This window comes from Nyctibius grandis, chromosome 28 (genome assembly GCF_013368605.1).
Source record: "Nyctibius grandis isolate bNycGra1 chromosome 28, bNycGra1.pri, whole genome shotgun sequence".
Classification (NCBI taxonomy): domain Eukaryota; kingdom Metazoa; phylum Chordata; class Aves; order Nyctibiiformes; family Nyctibiidae; genus Nyctibius; species Nyctibius grandis.
The window spans coordinates 6,418,263-6,440,509 of NC_090685.1; the positions used below are offsets into that span (position 1 = coordinate 6,418,263).

Below are 22,247 nucleotides of genomic sequence, written 5' to 3' on the forward strand. Positions count from 1 at the left end.
GGGGTGAGCAGGGGGGCTGCACAGGTGGCGAGGGGGGCACCAGGGGGTCTGGGGGCGCTTGCTAAGAAGAAGGGGATTGATCGTGCAGCGAGGGGGTGGTGGGGCGCGTGGCCCCCCCCCCAACACCCCCCTCCCTGTCCCCGCAGTGACGGGCAGCGAGGATGCCTGCGTGCACTTCTTCGACGTGGGGCGGACGGCGCGGGCCACCGTCAACACGCTGCAGGGCCACGGCGGGGCCGTGCTGGCCGTCGCCTTCAACTGCGACGAGAGCCTGCTGGCCTCCAGCGACGCCGCCGGCACCGTCATCGTCTGGCGCCGCCAGCACGCCTGACGCCCCCCACACCCCCCCCGTCCCCCCGGCACGGCACGGACCCCCTCTGTGTTCAACAAGCGTGTTTGCCCCCGGCGCCTGCGGCTCAGAAGAGGTACTTGCGGCAGGCGGCGGCCCCGCACTTGCACTCGATGCGGCCCCGGGCCCGGGGGGAGCCCCCCAGGCCCCCCCCCGCCAGCCCGAAGTTGGAGTCCATGCGAGTGCTCTCGGCGTCCACCGGGTCCACTGCGGGGGAGCGGGGGAACGGGGGGTGAGTGGGGTGCCGGCACCCCCACCTTCCCCACCGCACTGCTAGGGCCCAGCCTCCCCCACGTACACAGCAGTGGTATGGTCTGACATCCCTCATAACCCACGGCAGTGGTGCAGCCCCACACCCCCCATACCCCATGGCAGTGGTGCAGCCCCACACCCCCCATACCCCATGGCAGTGGTACAGCCCCACACCCCCCATACTCCACGGCAGTGGTACAGCTCCACACCCCCCATACTCCACGGCAGTGGTACAGCTCCACACCCCCCATACTCCACGGCAGTGGTACAGCTCCACACCCCCCATACTCCACGGCAGTGGTACAGCCGGAACCCCCATGTACCCCCCGCAGTGGGGCTGTCCTGTGTGGGAGGGGGATGTGCCGTGGGGCAGGGGGAGGTGCCGTGGGGCAGGGACGGGGGCCGGTACCGTGCATGTTGTAGTCGAAGGTGAGCTCCTCGCCGGCGCGGATGGGGCGGGTGGCGAAGAGGGCGATGCGCGGCAGCCGCTCATCCAGGTTCTCGATGAAGACGTTGTAGACCTGCAGGTTGGGGTCGCACTGCCGCGGGGCGGCCCCGTGGGTGGGCGTGTCTGCAGGGGGCGTGTCCCCGACAAGCCCTGCCCCCCAGGAGGGATGAGTCCTGGGAGAAAGCCCCGCCCCCTGCAGTGAGCCCCGCCCACACCGACTGGCAGAGCAGTGGCACAGGAGTAAGCTCCGCCCCCGGGCCGGAGGGGGAGGTGTTCCCATAGTGGGCGGTGCTGCACTAAGCCCCTCCCCAGTGAAGCCCCTCCCGTGCACAAAGCTCCACCCCATGCTGTAGTTGAAGCAATGTTTGCACAGTGGGCGGTGACCAGCAGGCCCCACCCCCTCCCACATGTGAGGAAGTAGTTGCTCCCACAGTGGGTGGTGCTCCAGCAGGCCCCTCCCCGGGCCAAGCGCCGCCCTCCCGAGGCCCCACCCACTCACGCTGTGGTTGACGAAGTGGGAGATGTTGCCGTAGTGGGCGGCATCGACGGTGTAGACGTCCTCCACGTAGTCCAGGTCAAAGAGGTAGGTGGCCCCTTGCCGGTCGTACACCTGCCCCCGGCGCTCCGCCTCCTCGGACGTGATGATCTGGGGCGGGGAGCGCCGCGTCACGTCACGGCCCACCCCCGCTCCCCACGCCCCTGCCCCGCACGCGCCCGCTCTCACCTCCCCCACGTACTCCATGACGAAGCTGTTCTTGCGGATGCGCTCGAGGGTGCGGACGCCCCAGCCACGGCCATTGCCCGTGCGGAAGATGCAGAGGTCGTAGCGGATGCCCTTCTGCACCACGCGGTTGGGGCAGTCGGCGCCGCAGCGGCACCGCGAGTTGCACTCGTAGATGGGCAGCCCCGCCCGGATGCGCACCTGCCCCGCCTCGTTGTAGGCGAACTTGTTGCGGGAGGCCCCGGGGCAGCAGCCGCCCGCCGCCTCCGCCAGGCAGTCATGGCACTCGCAGCCCACCGCCACCGGCGTCAGGCTGATGCCGGCCCCCACCTTGTACTCGTTGATGTAGACGAAGTCCCGGGGGGGCCCGTGCAAGTCCACCTCGTTCTCCACGGCAATGCGGCCCCGGTGGCTGCGGGTGCTGTTGAGGAGCCGCTCCCAGCGCCGCAGGGCCCGGCGCTGCTCCGCCTTCTGCACCAGGTAGGAGGCGGCACGGGCGGGCAGCCCCCGCGGGCCGGGCCGCACCGGCCCCCCCGGGGCACGCGCCAGGTCCTGGTGCAGCTGCTTCAGCAGCCCCCGGCACCGCAGGTTCTTGCGGGGCTCCCAGGTGTTGGCGGCCTCGGGGTACCCCCGCCACTTCACCAGGTAGAACTCCTCGTCCTGCGGGGGGGGGGGGGGTGTGTCAGGGTGTTGGGGGGCTGCTTTGGGGCAAGCGCCGCCCAGGGGGTCGGCCTGGGGGGGTCCCAGGGAGGTAGAAGGGGTGATAGGGGATGGCGGTATAGGGGGCCCGTCATGGTGTCCCCCCCGCTCCCGCCCGGAGGCCCCTGGGGGGCCGGGCCGCCCCCCCCGCACTCACCCGCACGCGTTTGTAGTCGCAGAGATACTCCACCTCGAAGTCCCCCAGGTTGCGGCGGGTGACGCCCAGCGCCCGGCACCGCAGCCGCTCCAGCCGGCACAGGTCCTGCAGCCGCGACCACGACGACTTGCAGCACACGGAGCAGCCTGGGGGGGGGCGGGCAACGGGCAGCGTTACCGGCGGCGGGTGCGGCGGGACCCAGCGCCGACCCGCCCCGCCGAGCACCGAGACCCCCTCAGCTCCCACCCCCCCCCCCTCAGCGCTGACCCCCCCTCCCAGCGCGGAGCCCCCGGCGCGGACCCAACTCCCCCCCCCGCCCCACGCGCCGCCGCCAACGGTCGCCGCGCGCTCCCTCAGAAAAGTGCGGGAAGCGGCGCGCGCCGCCCGCGGCCGTTGGGCGCCCCCCCCGCGGCGGCCCCGCCGCCCCGCGCGCCCCCGCCCGCGCGCACCTTTTAAATTTTCCGCCATTTTCGGCCGCTGCTGCTTTTTTTTTTTTTTCCTTTTTCCCCCCTTTTTTTTTTTACCTCCACTTCCGCCCGGCGGGCAGCGCGCGGCGCGGGCCGGGGCCTCCTCCCGCCCCCGCCCGGCTCCCATTGGCGGCGGCGGCGCCTCATTTGCATACTCCCGGCAGCCCCCGCGCGCGGGCCGTTCGCCCCGAAAAGGGCCGGTTTTCACCCATTTCCCCGCGGCTCCACCGGGCCCGGCCCCGCTCAGGCTGCGGGGCCTTTTCCCCCCTCCCCGTCCCGCGTCGGCCCCGGCCCCGCGTCCCCCCCCCGCACAGCCGCGCCTGCCTGACTCATTACGTGCTCATTAAAGGCTCATTAGCTGTTAACAGCGGTAATTAATCAGCGCGGTCGCTCACGTGTCTCACGGCCTTTATTTGGCGTTTGCTGGGTGCAAACGGGGGGGGGGGAGGAATGGGGGGGGCAGCAGCCCCCGAAGCCGGGCGGGGGCAGGAGGGGTGACACGGGGCAGGGGGGGCACAAGCCGCCGGGGGGGGGCTCAGTCATCCCACTCGTCGTCCTCGTCCTCCTCCTCGCCGTCCTCGCCCTCGTCTGGGGAAAAGGGGGGGGGTCAGGGGGGCTCTCGGGGCAGGGGGGGCTTGGGGGGCCGCGGGGCGCCCCCCGCCCGCGGGGCGCTCACCCGAGGAGTGGATGACTCTGCTGCGCTTCTGCATCACGTCCATGAGGGCCCCCACCAGCCCCCCCGCGCCGGGGCCGCCGCCGCCCTCGGGGGCCTCGGGGGTCTGGGGGGGGAGCAGGAGGGGTCAGGGCTGCCCCGCGGGGGGGACCCCGACCCACGGCCGCCCCTGCCCGTGCCAGCCCCAGGGGGTCATGGGAGACAGCCCCCGCCCCCCCCCCGGGGACAACGGCCACCCCCCCCAGTCCCACCAGCCCCAGGGGATCATGGGACACCCCCCCACGGCCCCGCTGACCTTGTTCAGAGTCACCCCCTGGCGGATCTGGTCCAGCAGAGCCCCCCGGGCCGCGGGGGGCGCGGGGGGGCCGCCGGCGCCGCCGCCGGCGGGGGGCGGTGGTGGAGGAGGCGGGGGTGGGGGCGGGGCCGCGGCGGCGCCCGGGGGGGCGGGGCCGCGGGCCGGGGGCGGGGCGACGGGGCGGGAGGGCGGGGCCGCGGGGGGCCCGCTGCGGGGAGGGGGCGGGGGGCCCCCTGGCGGCGGGGGCAGCGGCCCCGAGCGGCTGCGCGGGGGCCCGGCGGGCGGTGGCGGGGGGGGCGCGGTGCCCCCCCGGCCCGGCAGGGGAGGGGGACCTGTGTGGGGGTAGAGGAGAGACATTAATTAGTGCCTTAACAAGCACCCTGCACCCGGGGGCTGGGTGGGGGGGCTGTAGGGCCCTACAACGAGGAGCTGTGTGTGTACACTGTTATGAGGGGGTTCCATGGACCTCACCGGGGGGGCATATAGCCCCTAGAACGGGTGGGGGCGTTTGGATCCCACACAGGGGGATCCATCTGGATCCTGTAACGGAGGGGGCTGCGTGGCGACCACAGGGCCCTTGAAATCTTGGGGGGGGCGTATGGATGCTATAAGGCCCAGGCTGCGCAGAGGAGCTCCGTGTGGCCCCCCCGGGGGGTGCTGGGGGCGCCTATAGGTGCTGTCGGGGCGGGGGCTCACCCTGCCGGCGCATCTCCTCCCGCACGGCCTGCAGCCCGCCCCGGTCCTGGATGAAGTCGTGGATGAGGCGGGAGGTCTCGGCGTCCGCCAGCTGCGCCTCGCTGATGCCGGCCCGGGCAAAGAGCGCCCGCAGCGCGGGGTCCAGCGCCGCCACCTGCACGCCCCACGCCGTCACCCCCGCACCGTCACCCCCACGCCGGGGGGCATGTGGGGGTGCGGGGCAGGGGACACACGGGAGCCACCTACGTCGAAGCCGTTGTTGGGGTCCCAGCCGATGTGACCGACGTGCCTGTGGGAGGAGGCAGGTGGTGAGGGGCTGCCCCACGAGGGGGCCGCCTGCCCCACAGCTGGACCCGTACACGTCTCCCAACATGTGCCCCCCCTCCGCCCCACACATCATTCCCCCTCCAGACCCACTTGAAGCCAGAGGGGGCCCCGATGTCGGCCTTGGAGATCTTCTTGCGGCCCTTCTTCTGCTCCCCGGCTGTGGGGCTCACCGTGGGTCCCACCGTGGGTGCGGGCAGCCCCCGGTAGCGGGATGCAGTGATGTCGGGGTTGGCGATGGGCACGGCTGGCAGCGGGGGGGCTGCGAGGGGAAAGACGTGGCTGAGAAACGCTCTCTGGGGCAGCGACACCCCATAGAGGGAGCGGGGAAGCCCGCCGTGGGGCAGGCACTCACCGCCGCCGTCCACGGTGGCCATGGGGGCCCGGTGCAGGCTCCCGCGGCGCTCTGGGGGGGGACAGGGGGTGTCGGCACCGCACCCTGCGGTGTCCCCTGCTGTGTCCCCCCTTGCTCTTCCCCCCGCCCCCGTCACACTCCCCCAAACCCCGGCACGGGGGGACTCACCATCGCCGGGGGGCGGCGGGGGCGGGAGCTGCCGCTTCTCTGGGGGACAGAGGGGAGAGGGGGGTCAGCGGGGTCCATGGGGTGACCCTGGGGGGCGCCGGGGGCCGCCCCGGTGCATTGTGGGGCCGTCCTGGTGCACTGTGGGGCTGCCCCAGTACATTATGGGGCCGCCCCAGTGCACTGTGGGGCTGCCCCGGTGCATTGTGGGGGGCTGGGGGTCACCCCAGTGCACTGTGGGCCGCCCCGGTGCACTGTGGGCCGCGGTCGCTCACCCGCCCGCTGCTGCCGCCGCCGCAGCCGCTCCTGCACCAGCTCCTCGAAGGCGGCCGCCTCCCCCTCGTCCGCGAAGTTCAGCCCCGCCCGGCCCTCCTGCGCAGCCAATCAGGGCCTGCGCCCAGGGGCCCGCCCACAGGCAGCAAGCCCCGCCCACCTGCCCCAGCCCCCCTTGGCCCCGCCCACCTGCCCCCAGCCCCATCCTTGGCTCCTCCCACCTGCCCACAGGCCCCGCCCCCACGCCCGTAGCCCCTCCCACAGCCCCGTAGCTCCACCCCAAGCCCCGCCCACTGCCCCAGGCCCCGCCCACCCGTGCCCCGGCCCCGCCCCTCCCCGTGGCCCCGCCCACTCACGTGGGAGGCGAAGGTGTGGAAGAAGGGGGTGGGGGCGGCGTAGCCCATCCCCCCGTGCAGCTCCTGCTCCCACCACAGGCCCCCGCCCTGCGGCACCGCACCCGCCGACCCTCGGGGACCCCCCGGGGCCGCGAGAGACCCCCGGGGACCCCCAGAAACCCCCAGGGACCCCCCAACCCCAACCGACCCCCAGGGACCTCCCCAGGACCCCCAGGGACACGCAGGGACCTCCCCAGGACCCCCAGAAACCCCCCAGGGACCTCCCCAGGACCCCCAGGGACCCCCCAACCCCGACCAACCCCCAGGGACCTCCCCAGGACCCCCAGGGACCCCTCCAACCCCAACCGACCCCCAGGGACCTCCCCAGGACCCCAGGGACCCCCAGGGACCTCCCCAGGACCCCCGACCCTGAGAGACACCCAGGGACCCCCCCAGGACCCCCAGGGACACCCAAGGACCTCCCCAGGACCCCCAGGGACCCCCCAACCCTGACCGACCCCCAGGGACCTTCCCCGGACCACCAGGGACACCCAGGGACCTCCCCAGGACCCCCAGGGACCCCCCCAACGCCGACCGACCCCAAGGGACCTCCCCAGGACCGCCAGGGACACGCAGGGACCCCCCCAGGGACCCCCAGAAGCCCCCAGGCCCCCCCCACTCACGGCCAGGCAGTAGAGGCGGATGAAGTAGGAGCGGCGGGGGCTGTCCCGCACCAGGCAGGCGACGCCGCAGCCCCGCTTGGCCCAGGCCCCCCCCGAGACCCCCGGGACCCCCGGCTCCGCCACCACCAGCTGCACCACCGCCGTCGCCAGCGTCTGCGGGGACACGGTGGGCACCCACCCCCCCCACAGCCCCCCCAAGCCCCCCCACGGAGCCCCCCAGGAGCCCCCAGTGCCCCCCGTTTCCCTCACAGGACCCCAAGGGCCCCCTGAACCCCCCCACACCCTCCCGTGGGACCCCCCCCCAGCCCCCCACTAGACCCACCTGAGATCCCCGAGTGCCCCACCAAATCCCCCCCCAGGACCCCCCCCAGACCCTCCCATGGACCCCCCAGACCCCCCAAATCCCCCTCAGGGACCCCCCAGGGCTCCCAGCTCCCCCCGCCCCGACCCCTCCAGCCCCCCATTAGCCCCCCCCGAGGCCCCCAGGTGCCCCACCCAATCCCCCCCACGGTCCCCCCAGGACCCCAGGGGCCCCCAGCTCCCCCCCGCAGTCCCCCCAGCCCCCCCCAGGCCCCCCCGGCCCCTCACCACACATTTCCTGCCCAGGAGCTCGAAGAGCCGCAGGTTTTCCTGCTGCTGCAGCAGCCCCGAGGGGACGTTGTCGCCCCCCGGGACCCCCCCCCGGCCCCCCCGGCTCATCCCCCGGGTGCCTGGGTCCCCCCCGGGACCCTCCTGAACCCCTGGGACCCCCCCCGACGCCTGGGACCCCCCCGACGTCTGGGTCCCTCGCAGAGGCCTCTTCCGCCCGGAAGCACCCAGGGCCCTGAGGTGGCCGGGACGTCACCTCCGGACTGGGAGGGGGAACTGGGGGTAACTGGGAGGGACTGGGGAGGATGGAGGGCGCTGGGGACGGACTGGGAGAGACTGGGAGCAGCCTCTCTGCAAACACAGGCAGCGAAGGGGCTGAGACTGGGGATACTGGGAAGGAATGGGAAGCGTTGGGAGGAACTGGGAGGGGACTGTGTAACTGGGAGGGACTGGGAGGGGGACTGGAGTAACTGGGAGGGAGAGACAGGGAACTGGGAGCAGCCTCAGCCAACACAGGCAACAATGGGACTAAAACTGGGGATACTGGGAGGGACTTGGGGGCACTGGGCAGATCCCAGTAGTGGCCCCTCCCACCCCGCCCCAACTGGGGCCCTGGGCATCCCGGCACCTCCACTTCCCACGCTGCAACGGAGACCACAACCCCTTCCCAGTCCATACTGGGAGCTCCCCACTTCACACTGGGAGCCCACAGCCGCTTCCTAGTACAGACTGGGAACCGCAACCCCCTCCCAGTCCATACTGGGAGCTCCCCGGTTCACACTGGGAGCCCACAGCCCCTTCCTAGTGCAGACTGGGAACCGCAATCCCTTCCCAGTCCATACTGGGAGCTCCCCGGTTCACACTGGGAGCCCACAGCCCCTTCCCAATCCATACTGGGAGCCTCTACCCCTTTCCAGTATGGACTGGGACACCCCCTACCCTTCCCCAATCTACACTGGGAGCCCCCCAACTCACACTGGGAGCCCCATTTCCCTTCCCAGTACAAACCAGACTCCCACATCCCTTCCCAGTCCACGCCCGCAGCCCCCAACCCCTTCCCAGTCGATACTGGGAGCCCCCAAACGACAGTCACGGGCGCCAGGTTTATTCGCGTCGTCGGCCCCTCGCAGACCCCCGACGCCTGGGACCCTCCCGGGGGGGCAATAAATAAGGAGGGGGGCGAGAAGGCACCCGGGGGGGGCAGGGACTGGGCTGCAGTGGTCCATACTGGGAGAACCCGTATGCGCATTAAGATCCCAGCCGGGGCGCCCTACCGGTCCATACTGGTCCGTACTGGGAGAACGCAAGGCCACGCGGGTGAAGAGATCCCGGGCAAGATGCTGTACTGGTCCATACTGGTCCATACTGGGAGGACGCAAGGCCACGCGGGTGAACAGATCCCCGGCAAGACACTGTACCGGTGCATGCTGGTCCATACTGGCAGGACACGAGGCCACACAGGTGAAAAGCTCCCAGTTGGGCTGCCGTACTGGTCCGTACTGGTCTGCACTGGGATGGCTGAAGGCCGCGTCAATGCAGTGATCTCAGTTGGGAAGCTGTACTGGTCCATACTGGGATGGCTGAAGGCCGCATCAATGCTGTACTGGTCCATCCCGCTCTGACCCAAGGCGATGTGCATGTGGGGCTCCCAGTTGGTTCCCAAACTCTTCCTGGTCCTTACTGGTCCGGCCCAGGGCAACGTAGATCCAGCAATTCCCAGGCAGGCTTAGTGGTTCATACTGGTCTATACTGGGATGCCCCAAGGTGACAGACAACCCCAGAGGGGAGGCACTGGGCTGTACAGGTTCATACTGGGGCGTCAGATCTACGGGCTTCCAGGGGGTCCAGACCTCCCCCGGGGGTTCTGTGGGTCCCCACGTTCCCCTACGGGTCCCCATGGTGACCTACAGCACGTTTATGAGGCCCCTGTGCTGCTCGGCGGGTCCCCAGAAGGCACCTATGGGTCCCCATGGCGCGTCTGTGGGGTCTCTACGCTGCCCTAGAGGTCCCCACACTGGTCTCTGTGTCCCCAAAGAAGACACACAGTCCCCATGGTGCCCTACAGGTCCCCGTGTTGACCTACAAGCCCCCACGGTGGCCTAGGGGTCCACAGAGAGGACCTATGGGCCCTCCAGGATGTCCATGGGGTCCCCATGGTGGCCTACAGGTCCCCACGCTGACCTAGGGCTCATCATGGTGGCCTGGGGGTCCACAGGGAGGACCTACGGGCCCTCCAGGATGTCCATGGGGTCCCCATGGTGGCCTACAGGTCCCCACGCTGACCTAGGGCTCATCATGGTGGCCTGGGGGTCCACAGAGAGGACCTACGGGCCCTCCAGGATGTCCATGGGGTCCCCATGGTGGCCTACAGGTCCCCACGCTGACCTAGGGCTCATCATGGTGGCCTGGGGGTCCACAGAGAGGACCTATGGGCCCCCCGGGATGTCCATGGGGTCCCCATGGTGGCCTACAGGTCCCCACGCTGACCTAGGGCTCATCATGGTGGCCTGGGGGTCCCCAAAAAGGACCTACAGGTCCCCACATGGTGTCCACGGGGTCCCCATGGTGCCCTACAGGTCCCCATGTTGACCTACAAGTCCCCACGGTGGCCTAGGGGTCCCCAAAGAGGACCTACGGGCCTCCTGGGATGTCCATGGGGTCCCCACGCTGATCAAGGGCTCCCCGTGGTGGCCTGGCGGTCCCCAGAGAGGACCTACAGGTCCCCACACGGTGTCCACGGGGTCCCCCCGTAGTCCCCCACGTCCCCGGGGGGTCCTGGCAGGGCCCCCGGCCCACCCCTGCCCCCCCCCACACCTAGCCCGAGGCGGGCCCCCCCGGGGGCGCCCCCCCCCAGCCCTCCAGGTAGCGGGCGAAGAGCCCCTTGGCGCGGTGCAGGACGCGGGGCAGGTGGTGCCGCCGCACCAGGCGGTCGAAGTGCATGGCCACCTCGTTGTAGTCCCCGGCCCGCGCCATGACGGCCTCGCGCTGCTCCAGCAGCATGGCCAGGCACAGGAACAGCAGGAAGGGGTTCCCCTGGCCCAGCTCCTCCGGCGGCGGCAGCGGCGCCCCGTCGTCCTCCAGACCCACCTCGTCCTCCGAGGACGAGGACGAGGAGGAGGAGGAGGAGGAGGAGGAGGAGCACGAGCCCTCCCAGGCCCAACCGCCCCTCCAGGGGTCCTCAGCAGGGTCCGCAGCCTCCCTGCCCACCCCGGGGTCATCACATACCTCCTCGGGGCTTTCACCAACCTCTTGGAGGAAGCTGGGGGCGTCACCGACCTCTCTGGGGACCTCGTGGTCTTCGCCGACCTCTTCGGGCCTGTCAGGGCCTCCCCCGACCCTCCTGGGAACGCCGCGGTCATCGCCAACCTTTTCCAGGGCGTTCGGGTCTTCACCAACCTTCTTGAAGACGCCGTGACCTCGGCGAGCCTTCTTGGAGACGCCGGGGTCAGCGCCAACGCTGGGGTCTTCGCCAGCCTCCTGGGAGACGTCAGGGTCTCCACAACCCGCCTCGTAGGTGCTTGGCTCTTCGCCCACCTCCTCGAGAGCGTCGGCGCCTTCGCTGACCTTCTTGGGAACACCAGGGTCTTGGCCAACCTCCTCAGAGACACCGGCGCCTTCTCCGACGTCCTTGGGGCCGTCAGGGTCTCGGCCACCACCGCTGGAGACTCTGGGATCCTCCCGGATGCCCCCGTGGACCTTGGCACCATCTCGGACCTCGCAGGCGGCCTTAAGGCCACCCTGGCCGTCCCCAAGGACCTTGGCACTGCTGCGGACGTCCCGGGAGATCTTCGGATCCTCTTGGTTGTTCCAGGACCCATCAGGACTAGGTTGGACATCCCCGAAGACCTCTGGCTTCTCGCGGTCGCCCCCAGAGCCGCCCTGGACATTGCTGGAGCTCTCGGGACCCTCTTGGACATCGCTGGAGCTCTTGGGACTCTCCTGGACATCCCCGAAGCTCTTGGGACCCTCCTGGACATCCCTGGAGCTCTTGGGACCCTCCTGGACATCCCCGAAGCTCTCGGGACCCTCCTGGACATCACTGGAGCTCTCGGGACTCTCCCGGACGTCCCTGGAGCTCTCGGGACCCTCTTGGACGTCCCTGGAGCTCTCGGGACCCGCTTGGATGTCGCTGGAGCTCTCGGGACCCGCTTGGATGTCGCTGGAGCTCTCGGGACCCTCTTGGACGTCCCTGGAGCTCTCGGGACCCTCCTGGACGTTCCTGGAGCTCTCGGGACCCTCCTGGACGTCCCTGGAGCTCTCAGGACCCTCCTGGACGTTGCTGGAGCTCTCGGGACCCTCCTGGACGTTGCTGGAGCTCTTTGGTTTCTCTCCGTCGTCGCCGGAGCTCGCGGGAGCCTCCGGGCCGTCTGCGGATGCTTTGGAACCCTCTTGGACGTCGCCGCAGCTCCTGGCACCCTCCCGGCCGTCCCCGCAGGCCTCGTGGCCGCCCCGACCGCCGGCCGCCCCCGCAGGGCCCTCGCTCTCGCCCTGCCGCCGCCGCCGCCGCCGCCGCGGGGGCCGGGGCCGCAGCCCGCGCCGCTCGCGCAGCCCCCGGCGGGCCCGGCGGGGGCCCAGGGGTGCCCCCAGGAGGGGGACGCCGTCCGGGGGGGGCGGCGGGGCGGGCGGCAGCGAGCTCCAGGTGATCTCCAGCACGCGCAGGGCGTCCTCGAAGGCGAACTCGCGCTTGAGCTCCAGCAGCAGCCAGCGGTAGCAGAAGAGCAGGTCGTGGGCGCCGCGGGCGGCCAGGAAGGCCCAGAACGGGGGGTCGGCGCGGCGCAGGAGGCGGCGCAGGTGGGCGAAGGCGCGGGCCAGCCCGCGGCCGCCGGGGCGGAAGCGGGGCCCGAGGCGGCGCATGAGGGCGCAGAAGCAGAGGAAGGCCTGGGCCTCGTCGTCCAGCACGGCCAGCAGCGGGGCCGCCACGTCCGACATGCCCTGGCAGTAGGAGAGGCGCGGGTGGCCCAGGGCGAAGGTGGTGAGCAGGGCCTGCAGGGCGGCCAGGTGCGGGTGCCCGTCCTCGGGGCCCCCGAAGTAGGGGTGCCCGCGGTCGGTGCGCACCACGTCCTTGCGCACGGCCGCCCCCACCAGCGCCAGCTCGGCCGGCGCCGCCCGGGCGGCCAGCGAGGCCTTCAGCGCCGCGTACTCGCCCGCCTTCCGCCGCAGGTGGGCCAGCCGCTCCTGCCCCGACAGCCCCGCCGGGAACACGTTCAGCAGGTACCGCCAGACCACCTGGGGGGGGGGAAGGGGAGGGGGCGGTCAGGGACCCCGGCAGGCCCAGAAACTACCACGTGAACTGTTATAGAAGTTATTGAGCAGATAAGAATCATTAAAGGTGAAAAAGAATCAAGAATAGAATAATAAACACAAGTCAATCTGACAAACACACGTGGACTTTCACAATCCACAGATATTGTTCTCAAAGCTCCTTGTGTAATCCTGACCTATGACTGAACAAATCATCAATCAAAGCTTAATGAGTTAATCAGGAGTAAACCTACAAGTATTAATTTCTGATGCTTTTAGTAAAAACGGTGTATGGTTACTCTCTTCTTTACCTTAAAAAAACCACGGGATACTTAGAAATAAACATTAATAAAGTCCTAAATAGACTTTGGCTATTTCAGGTTAATCCTTAGGAGACGCTGGCAGTGGGAACCAGACTCTGGTCGACCCGGATCAAGGCGGGACGCCGATCACAGCAAGAACATTAAGGATGGGGGGGTGTCGACCGGAGCCGGAGCGGAACCAGAGCATAAAGATCAGCTCAGCAACGGAAAAGAACGGACTTTGGGGACTCCTGATAATGGACTTTTGTGGACTCTTGATGAAGGAAAAAAGAGGAATGGAAATAGTGGATTTTTAACAAAACCTGGTGAGAAGTTGCTGATGTAACTACTTATCAATTTCTATATAAACTGACAGTGACTTTGACTCAGGGACCATCCGCTGCGGTGGTGGGTCCAACCCTGAGCTGCTTCACTAAAGAATCAGCAAACCCCGAGACCCCGACTCTGCCGATTTTAACACCAGGGGGTGAGGGGGAGGCGGGGGGACCCACCTTGCGCAGGCCGGGCTCGACGCCGCCGTGGTAGACGTGGAGGCGCAGGTCGTGGGGCCGCAGCAGCCGCCCGCCGGGGCCCAGGTAGGTGCGGAGGTCGGCGTCGCTCAGGGGGGCGCAGGGGGGCGGCGGCGGCGGGGGCGAGGGAGGGGACCCCTCAGGCCACGCCAGGGCTGCCTGCGCCCGGGCCAGCGTCCGGCCCACCTGCGGGGAAACGGGTCACTGGTGGCGCTGGGTGGGCTGGGAGCTACGGCAGGGGGAAACTGGAAACACTGGGAGGGGACTGGGAGTCATTGGGAGGGGACTACGGGGCAACCAGAATCATAGAAAAGGTGCTGAGGGGAATCAAGAGCACTGGGGGACACTGGGAGGGGACTGGGATGACCAAGGGAGCAGGGGGGAGCGCTCCACGAGGCCTCAGCGGGGTGCAGGAACCCAGGCCCCCCCCCCCCACGCCCGGGTCCCGCTCACCTGTGCCAGCAGGGCCTGGGTGAAGGGCAGGGCCGCGGCCAGCAGCGAGCGGCGCTCGGGGAGGGGCTCCGCCGCCGCCACCTCCCGGGGGCTGATGATGTCCCAGTCCTCCAGCAGCGGGCCTGCGGCACGCGGACGCCTGGGTCCCTCCGCTGGGCACCGAGGTACCCGGCTCCCCCTCCTGACACCCACCCCAGACGCCTGGGTCCCCTCCTGACACCCACCCCAGCGGCGCTGCACACCCGGGTCCCCCCCAGCCACCCCCCTGGGGATGCCGGGGCTTTCCCTCTCTAAAACGAGAGACTCCACCGAGCCCCCGGGTCCTCCCTCGCTGTCCCCGGTATCGGAGTCCCACCACCCTCCACCCCGCGGGGACCCCCCTCACTTTCAGCGGGGGGCCGGACGTCGAGGCGCAGGCGCAGGGTGGGCCGGGCGCAGGTGAAGGCGGCCGCCAGGTCCCCGTCGCTCAGCAGCGGCACGAAGGTCTCCTGGCCCTGGGGGTCGCGGGCCGCGAAGCTGACGGAGAAGCTCTTCTTCCTGAGGGGGCGCGGGGGGTGCTCAGCCACCGGGAGCCCCCCCAGGAGAGCAGGGGGTGGGGGGGGGGTCCCGGGCTCACCCCTGGAGGTCGAAGGCGCGGGCCAGGATGTGCTGCAGCACGTCCAGCGACGTGATCTGCGGATCCACGGCGAAGGAGCGGAACTCGGGCGGCAGCAGCCCCTCGCTCTTCTGCGGGCAGCGTCAGCCAGGGGCGGCCGGGGGGTCCCGGGGCCGCGGCGGGGGGTCCCGGGGCAGAGCGAGGGGTCCCGGGGCGGAGCAAGGGGACCCGGGGCCGCAGTGGGGGATCCCGGGGATGTGACGGGGGGTCCGAGGGACACGGTGGGGGGTCCCGGGGCCAAACGGAGGATCCCAGGGCTGCAGTGGGGGGTCCCGGGGCCGAACGGGGGGTCCCGGGGCGGAGCCACCACGCGAGGCCCCTCCCCTCAGGCCAACGCGCCCCGCCCCCGGAGATGCCCCGCCCCCTCCGCCCTTAGCCCCGCCCCCTCCGCCCTTAGCCCCGCCCCTCACCTTCACGCGCACGCGCACCACCTCGCACTCGTCCTCCAGCGCGGCCCCGCCCCCCGGGCAGACCCCGCCCCCCGCAGCCGCCATGGCGGGGCGGGCGGGCTCCGCGCAGGCGCAGAACGGGAACCGGGGTGGGGGGGTGGTGTGGTGCCGCCGCCGCCCCCCTGCTGCGAAAGCGGGGGGGTGGGAAGGTGTTACATCACCGTGCTGACGTCACGCCGCGCCCCCCCCCCCGCTTCGGCGGACGGCGCGAGGGGACGATCCGGAGCGGCGCCGCGACCGTCCCCGTCCTGCGGCCGCGGCCACAGCAACAACATCCGGGTCGGCGCCCGGAAATGACGTCAGCGGGCGGGGCGGCCGCTGCCGCGAGAGCAGCCACAGGCGCCGCGCGCCGCCGCCGTGATGTCACCGCGCCCCGCCCCGGAGCCAATGAGCGAGGCCGCAGCGAGTCACATGGGATTTATTAAGGGAAGGGGGGACACCGAGGGGGGCGCATGCGGAGCCCCCTTAAAGGGGCAACGCCCTCCGGGAGGGGCCGCCCCCTCCTTAAAAGGGCAACGCCCCCTTAAAGCAGCAACGCCCCTGGCGGCCGACCGGGGCCCGCGGGGGTGGGCGGAGCCTCCAGCGGGGGGGCGTGGCGTGGCGAGGCCCCGCCCCTCAGGGGGGGCCGGGGGGGGCCTCCCTCTCCTTGCTGAGCCGGGCCAGCTCCTGCGACAGCGCCTCCAGGTTCTGGGGGGGGGGGGGGGGGGGTCAGAGGCCCTGCCCTGCCCACGCCCCCCCAGCCCCACCCCCAGGCCCCCCCCCCACCTGGCCCAGGTGCAGGTTCTTGGTCAGCTGCTCTTCCAGCATGTTCTGCAGCTTCTTGTTCATCTCCCGCAGCCCCTCCTCGCCCGGCCCCGGCCCCGTCCCCCGCCGGGGGGGCCCAGGGGGTCCCGCTGCCTCTGGGGGGGGGCACAGGGAGCAGGGGGTGAGCGGGGGGGGCGCAGGGGGGCGGGGGGGGCGCGGGGCGGGGCTCACCCAGGCGGCTGTCGCGCACGAAGCCCTGGATGATGGCGCTCTTGCGGCACAGGTCCTCGGCCATCGAGGCGCTGCTGACCTCCAGGTGACGCACCTGGGGGGGGACGGGGCAGGGGGGCAGCGGTGACCCCCCAGTGCCCTCCCAGTGCCCCCCCAGTGCCTTCCCAGTGCCCCCAGTACCTTCTCCTCCAGCAGCCAGCGCTCCTGCTGGCTCTGCGCCAGGCGCTGGAACAGCTCCGCCACCTCCGCGGGGGACAGGCCCCCCCCGCCGGGGAGCCCCCCGCCGCCGCTGCCCCCCCCCGGGGCTGCCCGAGCCAGACTGGGGTGGGGGGACACAGGGTGAGGGGCTGCACCCACGGTGAGGCCACACCCACAACACAGCTCCACCCCCCCGGGAGGGGCCACGATGGCCACACCCCCAGCAGCCTGCCCCCGCCCCACACCCCCACCCTGTGCCCCCCCCCCATCTGGGAGCAGCCCCATGTCCCAGCCAGTCACCCCCCCTCAGACCCCCTCAGACCCCCCCAGGCCCCACCGCCACCCCCAGCCCCCACCCACCTTGGTGCTGCCCGGGGCGGAGCCGTCGCGGCCCAGGGACGAGAGGCTGCTGCTGTCGCCCCCGGCCCCCCGCCCGGGGGAGCCCCCCTCCAGCCCCAGCTCCTCCAGTCCTGCCGGGGCAAAGGGGGGGGTCCCAGGCGTCGTGGACAGGCCCACCCCCCCTGGGGCACCCCCTGTTCCCCATCCGTGGGGGACCCAGGGCTCCAGGCACCCCCGTTCACCCCACACCCCCCGGGGACCCTGTCACCCCCTCCCCGGGTCCCAGGCACCCCCAAGTGCCCCCCCCGGGTCACTCGGGAGGCCCCCCCAGCCCCCCCTTTCCTCCCACCAGGGGACCCAGACACCCCCGTAACCCCCAACCTGCCCCCGCCGAAGGGTCCCAGCTGCCCCGGAGCCCCCCCAAAGGGGACCCCGGTGCCTGGCAGCCCCCCCGGTGCCCCCGGCCCCCCCGGCTGACCGGAGCGGGCGCGGGCGGGCGCCAGCAGCTCCTGCAGCCGCTCCTGCAGGCGGTCGGCCCGGCGCCGCTCCAGCTGCAGCTGCCGCTTCAGGTCCTTCAGCTGAGGAGGGGGGACAGCGGGGGGGTCAGGGCCCCGCGCCAGACCCCGGCCTCCCCCCCACACACACCCCCCCAGGGTCCCTCACCGCGGCGCTGCCTTTCTTCTCCAGGATGCGCTGCCCGTCCCGGACGTCTTTCAGCTCCTGGGGGGGCACAGAGAGGGTCGGGGGGGACTTGGGGGGTCCCAGAGAGGACTTGTGGGTGCTGAGGTGAGTCTGGGGGGGTCCTGGGGGCTCAGAGGGAACCCAGAAGCATTTGGGGGGTCCCAGAGAGGACTTGGGGGTACCTGTCGCAGTGCCCGGCCCTCGGCCTCCTGCAGCTCCCGCTGCCGCTCGGCGTCGCCCAGCGCCGCCCGCAGCTCCCCGATGCGGCCCTGGGGACAGCGGGGGGGGGGGGTCACAAACCCCCCCCGGGGTCCCGGGGGATCCCCTATAGCCCCCCCCCCTCACCTCCAGCTCGCCCCGGTGCCGCTCGCCCGCCGCCTGCTCCTGCTCCTGCCGCTCCAGCTGCTCCTGGGGGGGGATGGGCAGGGTGGGCCGGGGGGACCCCACACCCTGGGGAGGGGGGGAATGGGGGGGGGGGTCTGACCTGTGCATCCGCCAGCCGCCGCTGCAGCCCGTCCCGCTCCCCCGCACACGCCTGTGGGGGCACACGTGTCACACGCCTGCACACGCCTGCACATGCCTGTACATGCCTGCACACGCCTCGGGACCCCAAGGCCTCCCACAGCCCCAAAATCCCCCAGGAACAGGGACCAGGGGCACCTCTGGGACCCCAAATCCCCCCTGGGGACCCCCAAACCCCCCAGGAATGGCGTCAGGGCACCTCTGGGACCCCAAATCCCCCTGGGGACCCCAAAACCCCCCAGGGATGGCGTCAGGGCACCTCTGGGACCCCAAATCCCCCTGGGGACCCCAAAACCCCCCAGGGATGGCGTCAGGGCACGTCTGGGACCCCAAATCCCCCCTGGGGACCCCCAAACCTCCCCCCCCCCAGCCCCACCTGGAGCTGGGTGTCGAGGGCATCCCGCTGCGCCTGGGCCTCCTGCAGCTCCCGGGCCAGGGCCCCGCTCCGCTCCCGCAGCCCCACCTCCGCCTGCCGACCCACACAACACCCTATAGAGATCTGTAATTCTATACAGCTTCTATAGTGCTCTATAACCACACACAGCCCCTATAGGGCTCTACAGCCTCTGTCAACGCTGCCCGGGGCCGTACAGAGCTGCCCCGGGCTGCCCACGCGGGGCTGTACAGACCCTATAGGTCCCACGGGGTCATATGGGGCTGGCCTCCCCCCCCACACCCCACAGGGAGCCCCTCCAGCACCCCAGGAGCTCTGACACCAACAGGGAAACCCCCAGAGCCCCCCCGGTGCCCCTCAGTTCCCGCAGGGAGCCCCCTGGGGACCCCCACCAGGGCACCCCCCGGAGCCCCCCCGGTGCCCCCACCTGGGCCGCAGCCTCCAGCTCCCGCCGCAGCCGCTGGGTCTGGGCCTGGAGCTCCCCAAGCTCCTCGTCCCGCCGGGCCCGGAGCTCCTCCGCCTCCGTCCTGGGGTGCAGGGGGGGGACCCAGGCGTCGGGGGGGGGGTCCCAGGTGTCTGGGGAGGCACCCCCGGCCCCACCGCGACCCCCCGGGGCCACCCACCGGCTGTCCCTGAGCAGCGCCTCCTTCTCCGCCTGCAGCTGGAGGCAACTGTGGGGCGAGGGGGGGGGAATTAAAAAATAGACAAAATAAGCCCCAAAAAAGCCCCGTTGTGCCCCAAAGAGACCCCAGGGGTGTCCCCCTGCCCCAGGGGACCCCCGGGCCCGGGCGCTCTCACCTCTCCTGCTCCTTCCTCAGTTTCTCTGTCAGCTGGGGAGGGGGGACACAGAAATCACCATTGGGGGGTACAGACAACCCCTCCCACCTCCCCAAACCCCCCCAGACCCCACTGAGAGCCCCCAGAACCCCCAAAGCGCCCCCCAGAAATCCTCCTGGAACACCCCTCGGGTGGCCCCAAATCCCCCTGGGACTCCCCTTGAGACCCCAGGGACCCCCCCCACCCCCCAAGACCCCAAAAGTCCCCAGGGACTCCACTGAGGTCCCCCAGGAGCCCCCAAACCCCCCCCCAAGAGCTCCCCAAACCCCTCTGGGACCCCAACCCAAATGGGAGACCCTCCCCAGAGCCACAAATCCTCCTCAGGGCCCCCCCAAAACTGCCCCCCCCCCTTACCTCGGCCACCTCTGCCTGCAGCTGGGCCACCTCCGCCTGCAAGTGATGCCGTGAGACCCCCAGAGACCCCCCCCCATCCCCTGTATCTCACTTCCACATCTCCCACTGTCCTGCACCTTCACGGTCTCTCCCCCCCATTATTTTCTTATTTCAATCCCATTTTTGCTCTGTATCCCCCCAAAACTCCCCTCACCAAAGCCCCCACCCCCATACGGACCCAACCCCCCCCAATACACTCCCCCCATCTCTCATATTATTCCACAGCTCCCTGACTCCTATAGCCCCCCAAGCCCCCCAGCCTGTATCTCTCATTCCCCCCTACCCCCACATCAGACCCCTCTTTAGCCCCCCCAGACCCTCTGCAGACCCCCCCAACCCTCCTACTCCCCCTTTCTCCCCCCCCCACCGTACCTGGGCAGCGGGTGCTGGGGGGTCCCTGGTGGGAGCGTCGCCCTCAGCCCCCTCCTCGGCCGGCCGCAGCTCCTCGGGGGGCTCTAGGGGGGCTGTGAGGGTGGGGGTCAGACCCACGGCCCCCCAACAGGGGCCCATAACCCCCCCAGCCCCACAGAGCCCCCGACGCCCTGCAGAGACCCCACACCCTGCCCCATTGATGTCCGTGACACCCCACAGACAACGACAAAGCCCCCACAAACACACACCCCCCCCCACGGAGACCCCCCCAGACCTCTGGGTCCCCAACACCCCCAGGGAGGACGCCAGGAGGCCCCCAAACCCCCCGAGACCCCCAAACCCCCCCCAAACCTCCCGATACCTCCCCAGGTGCCCCCTCACCATCTGTAGGGGCCAGGGGGGCCTCGCTGTCGCTGGCAGCCCCATCCTGGGGGGGCTCCGCGGAGGCCGGGGGGTCACGGGGGGGGCCTGGGGGCACCCCCTCCCGCAGCTGCCGGTTCTCCTCCTCCAGCCCCTCGATCTGCGCACACAGCTGGGACCCCCCCCCAGGTCAGGCACCCCTGGGACCCCCCAGGGACCCAAAGAGATCCCCGAGACCCCCTTACGAGGGGTTGGGGAGCCCCTGTGGTGACCCTGGGCACCCCCAGGAACCCCAAAATGACATTGAGAGACCCCCCCCCCACCCCAAACCCTGAAGGTGACAGTGGCAACCTCCAAGGACCCTCTGGGTTCCCCCCGCCGAGGAAGAACTCCTCAGAACAACATCAGCGACCCCCTAGGAAGCCCTAACGAGGCACAGGGCAGCTCAAGGTGGCATTAGGACCCCCGGGATGGCTCGGGGTACGTGGCGGGGGGGTTACCAGGGTCCCGGGACCCCCACCTTGGCCAGCTCACGCAGGAGGGTGCTGTTCTGGAGGCGGAAATCGTCCTCCTGGCTCTGGAGCTTCCCCTGCAGCATCCGCGTCTCCCCCAGCAGCGCCTCCACCTCCTGGGGGGGCCCCACCACCAGTGGCCGGGACCCCCAGAACCCCCCCCAGGCCCCAGAAGACACCCCGAGACACCCCAGCACCCCCCACAGGGACCCCCTGCTCCCCCCAGCACCTATACGGACCCCCCAGGAGTCACCACGGAGCAGTTCGGCATCTCCTGTGACTCCCCCAAAGACTCTCTGGGGACGACCCAGCACCCCTAGAGACCCCCTGGGCCCCCCAGCACCCTTGGAGGCACCACAGGCCCCCCCCAGCACTCACAGGGACCCCCCAGGCCCCCCCCAGCACCCACAGAGACCCCCCAGGGCCACCCCAGCACCCACAGAGACCCCCCAGGGCCACCCCAGCACCCCCAAAAACACCTCAGGACCCCCACAGAGACCCCCCAGGCCCCCCCCAGCACCCACAGAGACCCCCCCCAGCACCCACCTGCGCCTTCTTGCTCTTACTGAGCGCCTGCAAGACAAGGGGGGGGTCACGGCGGGGCGGGGGGGGGTCAGGCCGGGGGCGGGTCCGGGGCTCCCCTCACCTTGTTGGCTTTGGCCAGGTCCTTGTCCAGCGCCTGCACCCGCTGCCGCAGCCCCGAGAGCTCTGGGGGGACACGGGCCGTCACGGGGCGGGGGGAGGCGGCGGCCGGGCCCCCCCCTCACCGCGGGCACCCCCATCCCACGCTCCCCCCCCCACCCCCCTACCGGCGCCGTTCTTGCGCAGCTCGTCCGAGAGCCGGTAGTTCTCCGTCCGCAGCTCCAGCAGCTGCGCCTGGGAGGGGGGGAGCGGGTGAGCGGGGCGGCGGCGGGGGCGGACCGAGAGCCCCGGCCCGGGCCCGGCCCCACCTGCATCCGCTGGAACTCCTCGGCCGACAGGGCCTGCGCCATCTTGGCGCCGCCGGAGGACCCCGGGGGCGGGGCGGGAGCGGACGCTCTGGCACCCGCGTGACCATAGAGAAGCGGAAGGGACGTCACGCCGCGACCATAGAGTGGGGGCCTCCCGGGGGTGTAGAAGGGCCCCGCGGGGACCATAGAGATGCGGGGGGATGGCACGCCGCCACCATAGAGTGGGGGCCTCCCTGGCGGGCAGAGGGGCCCCGTGGTGACCATAGAGACGCTGCCGGCGGTACAGGCTCCCCCGTTACCGTAGGCCGCGATAGGGCTCCCCGGGCACCGTATGGCCCGTACAGCCCCCGCCCCACATGCGATGGGGCTCATGGACTGTCCCCCACCACCACAAAGTCCATAGGGACCCTGCCGGTTCTGTAGGGCCTATAGAGCTTCCTCCAGGTACCGCAGGCCCCATAGGAACCCCCCTGGTTCTATAGGGGCCACAGACCCGCCCCAGGTACTACAGGCCCCATGGCGACCCCTCCAGCTCTACAGGCCCCATAACGACTCCTCCTGTTCTATAGGTTCTGTAGGGTCCCCGCGGGTAGTGGAAGGCCCA

At 71.1% G+C, this 22,247-nt stretch overlaps 6 protein-coding genes across 9 annotated transcripts in view; 2 read left to right on the forward strand and 4 right to left on the reverse strand.

Annotated features, from left to right (window-relative positions):
• The window catches only part of WDR13 (WD repeat domain 13), a 50,633-nt gene extending 50,226 nt beyond the window's left edge, over positions 1-407 (forward strand). For both annotated transcript variants that reach the window (XM_068419767.1, XM_068419766.1), the window contains exon 10: positions 147-407. In XM_068419767.1, coding sequence (XP_068275868.1) covers positions 147-331 — 185 coding nt within the window. In that variant the 3' untranslated portion in view covers positions 332-407. The remainder of the gene's footprint in view (positions 1-146) is intronic.
• SUV39H1 (SUV39H1 histone lysine methyltransferase) lies at positions 379-4,162 on the reverse strand. Of its 3 annotated transcripts, none has more exons than XM_068419770.1 (7): positions 4,062-4,162; positions 3,489-3,681; positions 2,627-2,772; positions 1,774-2,430; positions 1,549-1,695; positions 1,011-1,140; positions 379-556 (listed from the first exon to the last, which is right to left on the reverse strand). In XM_068419770.1, the coding sequence occupies exons 2-7, from the start codon at positions 3,634-3,636 to the stop codon at positions 417-419; spliced, it is 1,368 nt and encodes a 455-aa protein (XP_068275871.1). In that variant the 5' UTR covers positions 3,637-3,681; positions 4,062-4,162; the 3' UTR covers positions 379-416. The 3 variants fall into 3 exon arrangements, with proteins under 3 accessions (XP_068275871.1, XP_068275869.1, XP_068275870.1); XM_068419768.1 differs by lacking the exon at positions 4,062-4,162 and adding an exon at positions 3,770-3,861; XM_068419769.1 differs by lacking the exons at positions 3,489-3,681; positions 4,062-4,162 and adding an exon at positions 3,076-3,173.
• On the reverse strand, positions 3,701-9,119 carry WAS (WASP actin nucleation promoting factor). The gene is made up of 13 exons (XM_068419606.1): positions 8,971-9,119; positions 8,755-8,917; positions 6,893-7,045; positions 6,231-6,317; positions 5,877-5,973; positions 5,605-5,643; positions 5,437-5,487; positions 5,175-5,343; positions 5,004-5,046; positions 4,758-4,911; positions 4,062-4,393; positions 3,770-3,872; positions 3,701-3,711 (listed from the first exon to the last, which is right to left on the reverse strand). Exons 1-13 carry the CDS (start codon positions 9,117-9,119, stop codon positions 3,701-3,703), a joined length of 1,551 nt encoding a protein of 516 aa, XP_068275707.1.
• TBC1D25 (TBC1 domain family member 25) lies at positions 8,570-15,389 on the reverse strand. The gene is made up of 6 exons (XM_068419607.1): positions 15,072-15,389; positions 14,623-14,732; positions 14,392-14,543; positions 14,007-14,128; positions 13,536-13,739; positions 8,570-12,706 (listed from the first exon to the last, which is right to left on the reverse strand). The coding sequence occupies exons 1-6, from the start codon at positions 15,153-15,155 to the stop codon at positions 10,295-10,297; spliced, it is 3,084 nt and encodes a 1,027-aa protein (XP_068275708.1). The 5' UTR covers positions 15,156-15,389; the 3' UTR covers positions 8,570-10,294.
• FAM3A (FAM3 metabolism regulating signaling molecule A) overlaps positions 14,786-22,247 on the forward strand; it is a 33,623-nt gene continuing 26,161 nt past the window's right edge. The window contains exon 1 of the mRNA XM_068419775.1: positions 14,786-14,789. The gene's annotated coding sequence lies outside the window, so the exon portion shown is untranslated. The remainder of the gene's footprint in view (positions 14,790-22,247) is intronic.
• Positions 15,640-21,704, reverse strand: GRIPAP1 (GRIP1 associated protein 1). The gene is given in 23 exon segments (XM_068419690.1): positions 15,640-15,797; positions 15,876-16,009; positions 16,086-16,179; positions 16,266-16,373; positions 16,375-16,404; positions 16,644-16,753; positions 17,101-17,200; positions 17,286-17,342; positions 17,486-17,572; positions 17,649-17,711; positions 17,788-17,838; positions 18,202-18,294; positions 18,647-18,746; positions 18,843-18,890; positions 19,018-19,049; positions 19,411-19,446; positions 19,822-19,913; positions 20,203-20,353; positions 20,702-20,809; positions 21,240-21,266; positions 21,340-21,401; positions 21,503-21,569; positions 21,644-21,704. Coding segments are annotated over 23 exon segments (1,764 nt in total). The 5' UTR covers positions 21,686-21,704; the 3' UTR covers positions 15,640-15,725.

What these genes read in the sequence shown, in the direction of transcription:
- WAS (XM_068419606.1), bottom strand. Translation starts at nt 9,119, where the DNA reads ATGCACATCGCCTTGGGTCAGAGCGGGATGGACCAGTACAGCATTGAT. An exon ending in TCCGCCTCTACTGCCTGGCC is followed by an intron (nt 6,318 to 6,892) that starts GTGAGTGGGGGG and finishes GCGGTGCCGCAG; the next exon opens with GGCGGGGGCCTGTGGTGGGA. An exon ending in GGAGGAGATGCGCCGGCAGG is followed by an intron (nt 4,394 to 4,757) that starts GTGAGCCCCCGC and finishes ACCCCCACACAG; the next exon opens with GTCCCCCTCCCCTGCCGGGC.
- SUV39H1 (XM_068419770.1), bottom strand. Translation starts at nt 3,636, where the DNA reads ATGACTGAGCCCCCCCCCGGCGGCTTGTGCCCCCCCTGCCCCGTGTCA. An exon ending in TCATGGAGTACGTGGGGGAG is followed by an intron (nt 1,696 to 1,773) that starts GTGAGAGCGGGC and finishes TCCCCGCCCCAG; the next exon opens with ATCATCACGTCCGAGGAGGC. An exon ending in CTTCGACTACAACATGCACG is followed by an intron (nt 557 to 1,010) that starts GTACCGGCCCCC and finishes GCTCCCCCGCAG; the next exon opens with TGGACCCGGTGGACGCCGAG.
- TBC1D25 (XM_068419607.1), bottom strand. Translation starts at nt 15,155, where the DNA reads ATGGCGGCTGCGGGGGGCGGGGTCTGCCCGGGGGGCGGGGCCGCGCTG. An exon ending in TGGTGCGCGTGCGCGTGAAG is followed by an intron (nt 14,733 to 15,071) that starts GTGAGGGGCGGG and finishes CGCTGCCCGCAG; the next exon opens with AAGAGCGAGGGGCTGCTGCC. An exon ending in CGCGCCTTCGACCTCCAGGG is followed by an intron (nt 14,544 to 14,622) that starts GTGAGCCCGGGA and finishes GCGCCCCCTCAG; the next exon opens with GAAGAAGAGCTTCTCCGTCA.